Here is a 10,017-nt window from a genome sequence, read left to right on the forward strand (position 1 = left end):
CTCAACCGTGATGGATTGATGCTGCTGCCTCGGGCTCCGGCTTTATTTGTACCCTCCTTCCTGCCGAAGAAGAAGGTTTGCCCTGCGAGATGTGAAAGGACCGAAGCAGACTTGAGTCAAAAAAGACTCACTAATAGTGCAACATTTGTTCTGCGCTGCAGGAAGGGTCACCGGGGTTGGATTTTGTGTCTGGTTCATCTGCCATACTCTGATCTAAACTGCTGCATGTAGTAAACCTTTCTCATCTAGTAAATCTATCATCAGTCATTCAAGGTTTGTACTCGGCGTCAGGATTACTGTGTCAGGTGATTCAGCTCAATTTTTTTTAGGATGTTTTTAATCCCTGACAGACACAATACATACAGTAACCCTGATTGTTTAAGGGTAACTTTAAGTTTAGGCTAAGTGAAGCCTTTTGTGGCTCCAGATGAAGCTACATGTAATCTTATAAATTGCCTCCAGTGATGTCACCTCAGTTGCATTGTGGGTAAATAAGGCACCTGGATTCAGTCAAACACTGCACTCCTATCACAGTGTCGGACTCATTATTGAAAAGAAATAACGAAGAGAGATATCACCTTTTTCATTCCGCACATTTGTCATCGATTTCAAAATCAGGCGCTTACATTACCCACAATGCCGCACAGCCACTGAGTGACATCACTGGAGGCCATTCATCAGATTACATGCAGCCTCCTCTGGAGCCATAACAGGATTTATACAACTTTTTCACCAATGCAGTAGTACTCCCTAAAACCTGTAAACATACTTTAATGTGTGCAGTTGGTGAAGTTACCCTTTAACTCTCAAAAATGTGAGCAAAATGTCTTTAAAGCAGAAATCATCATGATGATGAGCAACTTTAGTTTGTTGCCGTGACATGTTTTACATTTTCAGCACAGTTTACCCAAAACGAAACAGAAGACGTTGAGCAGTAACGGCCCCCGAAACGCTGAACAGACAAAGACAAGATCAGCACCTTCATGCAGAAACAACAAAAAGGAAACGCATGCAAGGAAAATGTCACAAACTTGATTCCAGCCCACATGGTTTGACTGACAGGTAGCACAAAGCAACCACAGTGAGGATACCACTGCAAGATAAAACAAGTCACTTTGGGGCGTCGCTTGAATTATTTAGAGATTTGAAGTTGAAACATAAAGAGCTACTCTTGTAATTTAGTCATGTACCGTCACAGGAAAGTTTGAGGACACATCTGACAGACCGAGCAGTCCTCATGAAGAAGAAAACTGGGGTAAAATTGAAGAAGTGGGGCTTTATATCGCAAACTCTCCTCTATAGCTCCACGATGGAAATTAGGTCAATTACTGCATTTATAATGCAATCAGACGTTAAGTGTTTATTTACAGGATAAGGAGCATTTTAATCATGAATAATCTTTACATTCAAGCAGTGCAATCAAACATCTTTACCCTCTGTGCAACTGAACTGCAGTATAATCAACCGACATCCTGCCTGATGACGTTATCCTTCCCACAATCCTCCTGTGATTCAGATCATCGAGATACTCCTCATGTCGTTTAATTAGATTGAGACGATCTGAGGAGGTTTTTCATGTTTTTAATGCATATTGTGTGTTCCTGCACAGCCACTTACAGTAGACTCCTCCTGACACAGTGAGTGAGAAAGTGGCGCCACCTTGTGGTTTGAAATGAGCACAGCTCATGGTGTCACTTGGTTAGTTCCTCCTCTGGTGCTGTAAAGTTCTGATATGCCTGTAATTTAGTCATATAACTGTTGTGTTGTTCTTATTCAGCAGATCTCTGGATTAAAATGCAGAAGAGCAGACGTATCTGTTGCCCCACCAGTCGCTTTATCCTTTTACATCCCTTTATTCCCTGCATGGGACCAATAAAAATTCATCTTATCTTGATACATTTTATGACCAAGCTGCAAGAATATGACAGCGATGATAGTCAATATTAAAAACAAAATGAGAACAACGTGAAAGGTCTTGAATAATAAGGTGTTTTCAGCTTTGAGGACACAAAAACATCATTTAGAAAGCAGTAGAAAAAATAATTTTATTACAGAAAGTCCTTGGCAGAGGTGACAAAACAAACTGTGAACTCATTACGGAAACAATAAAAGACTCAAACACTGAGATGCGAGCAGCAGTTCAAAGATCTAAAACAAGTTTAATATTTCAGCAGATTTAAACACCATAATGCAGCACAACAGCACCATGAACCTGGGACTCAAACATACAGTCAAGGCTGCTTTAGGGGCCCCAAGGGCAGCCATTCACTGGTTGTTTGTTTAATGCAATGCCTTCATTTTCACGTCACTGTCTACAGTTTATATTGCACTAGCTACCAAATGGACCCTCTTCAGTGAAATCCAGCAATTCATACATGTGACGCACCACATGAGGCCTCAGCTGCACCTCCATTACATTGAATTATGTGTATTGAATATGTTGTGGTGTGCACGGATGACAAGACAACACTGGTGAGGTAGACACAGATATGGGAAACATGGATTAGAGATGATGGCGAGTATGAATATACAAATGCTGCAGCTGCATTTGCTCATATTCAGTGCATACAGAGATAATCGTGATTAAATGTGGATTAGGACATTTGAAATCTGGGCTGCATACTCATATAAAAATGTAGTAATAACAGCAGTGGTGTAACTGCTGTACATTTACTTGAGTATTTTGGTTTCATGCCTATAATCTGCATGTGGAATCTACTTGATTTGCAGCTAATAACTAATTAATGCTTTGTTTACCACCCAGTGATACATAAAGTAATTCGAAATCAACCTATGGGAGTGTTACTGTTATACTGGATGTGTGCTGCAATTTACAGTAATGCATTATATTGTAGAAAATGTAATATGGAAGAAATGAATGCACAATGTCGGGTTCAAGTGCCTCAGATGTGTGCAGTACTTCAGTAAATGTACTCAGTTACTGTGTATACATAAACAACACAGTTGGTCCCCTCCTCTCTCTCATGTGAAGGGATTAGGCTCAGGGATTAGAGACAGATGTAAACCAGAAGTCGAGATCCAATCTAATTCTGCTGCCATCACAGAAGAGGAAATGTCACGGCCGGGGTCAAGATTAAGCGCGCCCCGCCTTCTTTTACATCCTGGTCTCATTCCCATTGGCCCGCTGCTTGAGCGACGGCGCCGTCGTCCAATGGGAACAGAGAACGGAGACCTGCGGGGGAACCGCTGCGCAGATGTGTGTACAGAAGACAGCGCAGGTTGCTGAGAGCAGGAATAAGCGTTTGAGAGGGAGTCACGAACCGCTGAGGCACTAAAACACGCAAGGTGAGCTTTGTATTGTGTGTCATTGTGTGATAATGATATAAATTAAGTGTGTTAGGACATAGAATTCGTGTTTTGTCGTGAGTTTAATCGCCTGTAAACTCGGGGAGAGAGCGGTGACATAGCTAGGTTGTCTCGTATTTGTTCATTTAAAGTAACCTGCTCACTTTAATGTGCTAATTCCTGTTTGCTAGGATCATTTTCTCAATATATTTGAGTTATTTACGTGCATGTTTCAGTCTCTGTCGTTTGTGTGCATGCTTTGTTGAAACTAACCTTCTCAGTCTGACCCAGAAATGGGTTTTTAAAAGTAATTCTCACGATATAATTCCGTATGAAACAGGCGTGTGTGGTTTTATGTTGTCTTTTGTGTTTAAATGCAGCCTTTTAAAGTTATTCCAGCCTTTTAAGACAGGTATTTTACCCCTGAATTGATTCATATCTCTCATATAGCCTTTTTTGTTAGTGTGGAAACATTTCAAATGATTACCAATCATTTTAAGACAGTGGGGCTTTTTATAAGTCATTTCTTCATACCAACGTTCACATCTAATGTGCTCCACTTTCACTTCTTGTCATCTCTTGCATGCTTTTTTTCCTGAGACATGAAGCAGCAGCTTTGAGATTTTAACTACAACAGATCTACCATTCATGAAATCTGATCCACGGTCTTGAATAGCGAAGGAGGACTGGCAAGAGAAGGGCCGTCACGACCTGCCAGTTTAGAGGTCATTCATTTGTCCCAGTCCGGCATAATTTGCCCTTGTTTCAAGGTGCTTTTTGTCCCTACTCACACCACCCTCCTTGTCCTGTTAATCTGCAATCCCTCATCGCTTTACACTCAGATGCATGATTGAAAATTACACACACACACACGCACAAAATTCCCACAGTCCTTTTAAGGGCCTGAACACAGCACAGTACACCTGACAAGCTCAGTGTGTGTGTGTGTGTGTGTGTGTGTGTGTGTGTGTGTGTGTGTGTGTGTGTGTCAGGTAAACCATGGCCTCTGAGAGCTAATGATACGAGGAGGAAGACTTTGCTCTTTGGTTGCTGCCTCCTCTGACATTTATTCCATTACAAGAAGCGAGTCTGGCTGCAGTCCCACGTTTACACCAAACTTTAACATACAGCTCTGTTTTTGACGGGGCCTGCGCTGTCAGGTTTGTTCCCCCTGAATGAAATCTGACAACAGATTACTCCCTCCGACTGTTTAGGTACAAACACAGTGAAGGTTTTAAGCTGTATTCAACACATAAAAGTGTACCCAAGCTTTCTATTTGACCCTGAGAAGCATGTAAGAATGTGTGGGTGTGTTTGGCAATTGAGACTGTCATGCTGCAGATTTAAGGTTCAGATATTAAGCTGGAGCCTCAGGGTGATTAATCAGTGACTAGTCTGGGCCTGTTCTCACTACAGACAACTGCAACCTTGAAATGTTTCTGAAGTGTGTCCGCCCCTTTTCGAAAAGAAAACCATTGTTCTTCCTAAACTGAAAAGGAAAATGTGATGCTTTCCTTTTCTCCCATAGCTGCAGGCTGGCTGATCGTCACTTTCACTTTCGGTTTCATTGAGTAAAAAGTCCCTGAAATGTGTTTGTGATCATCCAACAAAGAGCTTGTTTCATCCTGTCTTTTTGGGTACTTTCACATCTCACACTGGGTAACTGTTAACCGTAGCAGTAGGGGAATGTGGCCGGGCTGACCTGCCAACTGAGCTGCAGTTACTGAAATGTAGGAGTGTCTATTAACTATTTAAGTGCCTTTTTGCAAAAATAGAGCACACAGACCTGGAATCTGGAGTAATCCTGTCACAATCAAGGTTGTAACTGTATGAGATTTACAAATTCAGAAAATATCACAGTTGTATGTATCTCAACATACAGTATTAAAGATCTATTATTTATTGTTATTATTATTATTATTATTATTATTATTATTATTGATAATATTATTATTATTAATATTATTATTATCAGTTACAGTGACCCTCAATGGGTTAGTAGTACTATAGCAGTAGTAGTATTTGATTTAATAACACAAATATGGAAGGTTTAAATACTGCAGAATATCAAATGATGATATGTCATTTTAAGCGTTTTTTATGCAGCTGATATTATGACAATATAGTGGCATAAAACTGCAATTAAATTATTGGTATGTAAACAAACGTGCATGTAAACACGATGAGGTCGGGTAAAATGACTGAGGTCTGTTTCTCTTTCCCACTTTCTCATTTCACAGATGTCGTATGCCAGTGACAAGCTGTACAGGGAGTACCTAATTAGGAATATGCCGACAATTGTGACCAAGGTGAAAGCGAGGGAAATAGTTCCCTATCTGCCTTGCTTGACTGATCATGACAGGGTAAGTTTCATCAGCTATAATGACTCTGAACACGGGCACTACATGAACAGTAAACTGATAAACTGATGTGTTTTCCACTTTTAAAATGAAAATCTGAATTTTAGGAAACAATTGAGGCCAAAAGAGAGATGTATGGGAACTACAACAGCATGGTGCTTCTTCTGGACTGTCTGAAGAGAAGAGAAAACTGGCCCGAGCAATTCATCGAAGCACTTGAGGCGTGTGGCCATCCGACCATTGCAGCTGAGATTCGTAGAGAATACGACGCTCTGAGAGGCATCAACAGTAAGTCAGCACAACACCAACACTGCAGAATTGGATGTTTGGAATGTGTGCGTTCAGTCAGATGTAAATGACATTGTTTGCTTTGCCCCAGATTCCAGCCCCAGCTCTCTTCCAACGACTGTCACCAGGGCACACGTCCATCCAACCCCATCTGCCAGTCATCTGCCCATCCCAGAGAGTGATGGAACTAGTCAGGCTGCTACTCCTGCTGCTGCTGCTGCTCCTCCAGCTGAAGCAACAGCTCCTCCAGGTGCTGCTGCTGCTCCTCCAGCTGAAGCAACAGCTCCTCCAGGTGCTGCTGCTGCTCCTCCAGCTAAAGCAGCAGCTCCTCCAGCTGAAGCAGCAGCTCCTCCAGAGCCAGCTGCCCAGGCCTCACCCCCTCTGGACGTCCCTGTGCAGCCACAAGCCCAAGTTCCTGAGGCTGTTTCTCCACCTGAGCCTGTCGCTGAGCCTCCACAGTCAACTCAAATCGAAGTGGCACCTGCTCCATCAACACCTCCTCCCTCCCCTGAAACCCCACACACTGAGGTGACAACAGCAACCCCACCTCCTCAGAGGGAGATCAATTCTCACCAGGAGCCGGAGGAAAACTCTGAATCAGATATCCAGGATATTTCTGGTGATAATGGTGTGACTGCCGGAAACGGCGACGTATCGATCAGCTCTGTAGACGCTCCATCCTGCCCTGATCCTCTCCCAACAACAACAACAGCAACAACAACAACAACCACAGAGGTCAGGCCAACACGGAGTCCCTCTCCGACTCAGATAGACTCCGATGTGACCGATGGATCAGATTTCCTCCTGAGGACCCCAGAGAAGCCTCCAGTCCAGGACACCACCCCTCCTCTGAACATGAAACCTGCAGTTGTCCTGCAGCCTGAAGAGACATCTGAACCTCCTGCCACAAAGGTGAACACCTAAATATGCTTCTTTTAAGAATTAGTAATACAAAATAATTCATTATTATTATTATTATTATTATTATTATTGAATTACATAAATGCTACCTCTGTGAAGCTTAATGTGTTTAGTTTTTGATAAACAGTAAATCAACTTAGTAATTCAACTAAACCTCGGGGCAGTTGTCAGTTGCAGTGTTTTTACTTCAGGGCTGCAAGGAGCTATTCTTTTCATTGTCAGTTAAGCTGTTGTTTATTTTCTTGATAAATGGAGCAGCTGTTTGGTCAATAAAACGTCACAAAAATTGTTTCCCACAGCCCAAGATGACGTGCTTAAATGTCTTGTTTTGTCCACAACTCAAAGACATTCAGTTAAAGTCATAATGGACCAGAGAAACCATAAAATACTCACATTTAAAAAGCTAGAATCAGAGAATTTTGATTAGTATGATACTTGACAACTAATCAAGTAATCGTTGCGGCTCTAAAGACTTCATCACAATGACACCAACTTCCTTTTTTTAAAACATAAACTTGACAAGTATCAATTTCACCTGCAGGTTGTTGAAAGAAGCCCTCAGACAGAAACTGCACCTGCATCCTCCCCCCTGCCTGGTGCCGCTGGGATCGACACCTCTCCCTGTGATGACAGCGACGTGTGTCTGAGCAAGCCTGGTCACCTTGTCAGCATTCATCCACAAAACAATGGCAGCCCTGCTATCCCTGCAGCCAGTCCTCCAGCGGAGCCCTACTCGGGTAACAGTGACCGACTGGAAATTAGTGAGGCTGCGCCAGAAACTGTGAGCTCGGCCCACGTCCCCACATGCTCTGCTGTCAGCTCCACCACTGAGTACACAGTGTCTGCACTGCCGTGCCAAGAGAACGGCATCACTCTTGACCACAACGAACCGGAGGAGAACTTCTATGAGTCTACTGGTCAGAGTTTAGGACTGCAGGATGTGCGGGAGAATGTGGTGCAAATATCCGAGGAGCCGTCAATTCTCAACTTGGACGGCCAAAGCTCAACACCGCAAGCTCAGATCTTCAACGGTGAAGCAGCCAAAGAGATCACCTGTGCACCACCGGTATCTTCCAACGCTGCTGATACTGTATCGAGCGTGAACACCCCCTCCTGCGAGAACCACCACCTGTCTGAGCCTGCACCAGCTGAGGCTTCGGCACAGCTGAAGACCCTGCAGGATTCAGAGAAGATTTCTCCCTCTCGCACCCTGCCAGCTAACACAAAGTACATTCTGACCGCTGCAGGAGTGGGCGCCTGTGCACTGCTGATGGCGTGGAAGTTTAAGAATTAAGGGGACTTAGTACCTTTTAAAGGAAGAGAAGATTATGGCTTTAAGGCTTGGGAAAGAGGATCTTGAGGGTATGGTGCCTTATTGCAATCCCTGGACTGGACTGGCGTGAGGCAGCTGTTTAATAATTACCTATAGTAATAATAGCTGACTTGCCAGACCTTTGATCATGTCATTAATTACAGGCCAGTTAGGAAGTCGGACTGTGTTTTATTATTTTACCCTTGAATGAAGTTGACCTTAGTGAGCAGAAACCAAATCTCCCCTTCGTATTGTGGTTATGGAACTCAGGTTATTTATGCACTAGCTGCAAATATGTGGTTTGTAAAGGTTCAGAGAAACTGTGTATTAATGATGGAAATGTTCACTCCTCTGATAAACACTCCCGTGATAAGACTGTTGGCTGTCATCCAGTGAGGATTAGAGAAGCAAGGACCTGAATTTTACTGGATTTTGACTGTGGAAGGATGAGAACCAGCACCACACTCCGCACATTTTCCTTTCCTGGTTTTAGTGGGAAGTGGTGCTTTAATGATGGCTATCGCACTGTCTGTATTTATTTGTACATATATATATGTATAAGTATATGAACTATATAGTTCAAGTAATGTATTTTAAGAAAAACTGATGTGTCAAATAATTCCAAAGCAGTTATTATGTCTCATATTCAGCGTTCAAAAAATTAAAATAATTGAATAATTGTATTTGGATCATAATCTCGACCAGTGGTCTCAAAGTGGGGTCCTTGAGGGGTCCTCAGCAGAAAGGGGAATCATTTGATTGTGCTATAAGTCTATTATTTAGTTTTTAGTCATTGGTTTCACACACTTAAAACATTTAATGGTAAAATTCTTATGCAATGGGCATTTGAGGTCTTATTTGTGTCGGTTTAGGCTCCTTGGGAACCAGTGGAAGACCAGTTACTCCCAAACGTCGTGAAACCATTGTCTTCCTTAATAGTGATTTGAACTTCCATGGCTTTCTCCTGTTTATTTCTTAGCTACATACTTAACTGGGGTTTTAGGCTTAATTATGGCTTTTGTCTTTCTTATTGATGTTGAAAAATGACATCGCCTATTTTTTTTTTTTTTTTTTAATTCAGTGAGATAATGCATAAAAATGTGCAATAAAAAAAATTGGGAATACGCAAAAATCATGCTGCACTTGGAAGTCACCCACTTTGCTGACCGTGCGCCTATGTTCTTTCTGGCTGTTATTATAATGTAAATGTTTGAGATGACATTTTATTTTTCCAAGTATTGGTCACCTTTAAATAGAAATAGGTTTGACTGTGATATTCTTGTAAGATGGGATTTCATTGTAAATAGTGTTGTCGATACAATCAGTGTCAGGGGGAATAAAATATTTAGATGGTTTTGCACTTTTTAGGAGGAAATTTGAGCAGCAGAGCTGCTTTCTAGATCAAATGTACCATTGTGATGATACACATGTACAGTGATAGGGTTAGTTAGGTTTGAGCTCAATTTTCATGCACTTGTTTCTAGCTATGCACCTGAAAATCATGTCAATAAACTTAAAAAATCAAAAGTATTGAATGTGCATGTTGAATTCCCTTTAGAGAAAACTCTAGTTTTGATAACATAATGCTGCTTTTTCTAATTTGTTGTTACACAGAATAAGGATGGCAGAACATCCTTCATAGGAATCATGATTATTATGGAAAATAGAAAATATGTCGTACTTATTGGGGATACATTGATTATCTGCCTGGCTGATCATCAAGGCCACTATTTAGCTATTTACTGACTATGCTATGATATGCATGTTTTTTGTGTCCGATTGCCATTATAAAGCAAATAATTAGGAAACATCTGTAGTCACCTCTCTGTG

General features: G+C 41.8%; 1 protein-coding gene across 3 annotated transcripts; it reads left to right on the plus strand.

The window, feature by feature from the left end:
- The first annotated feature begins 3,176 nt into the window (after positions 1 to 3,176).
- Positions 3,177 to 9,276, plus strand: mavs (mitochondrial antiviral signaling protein). Of its 3 annotated transcripts, XM_037072280.1 has the most exons (6): positions 3,177 to 3,306; positions 5,547 to 5,669; positions 5,774 to 5,954; positions 6,046 to 6,169; positions 6,206 to 6,866; positions 7,417 to 9,276. In XM_037072280.1, the coding sequence occupies exons 2-6, from the start codon at positions 5,547 to 5,549 to the stop codon at positions 8,167 to 8,169; spliced, it is 1,842 nt and encodes a 613-aa protein (XP_036928175.1). In that variant the 5' UTR covers positions 3,177 to 3,306; the 3' UTR covers positions 8,170 to 9,276. The 3 variants fall into 3 exon arrangements, with proteins under 3 accessions (XP_036928175.1, XP_036928173.1, XP_036928174.1); XM_037072278.1 differs by having other exon boundaries at positions 6,046 to 6,866; XM_037072279.1 differs by lacking the exon at positions 3,177 to 3,306 and adding an exon at positions 5,308 to 5,459 and having other exon boundaries at positions 5,513 to 5,669; positions 6,046 to 6,866.
- Positions 9,277 to 10,017: the final 741 nt, after the last annotated feature.

This window comes from Acanthopagrus latus, chromosome 16 (genome assembly GCF_904848185.1).
Source record: "Acanthopagrus latus isolate v.2019 chromosome 16, fAcaLat1.1, whole genome shotgun sequence".
Lineage (NCBI taxonomy): Eukaryota > Metazoa > Chordata > Actinopteri > Spariformes > Sparidae > Acanthopagrus > Acanthopagrus latus.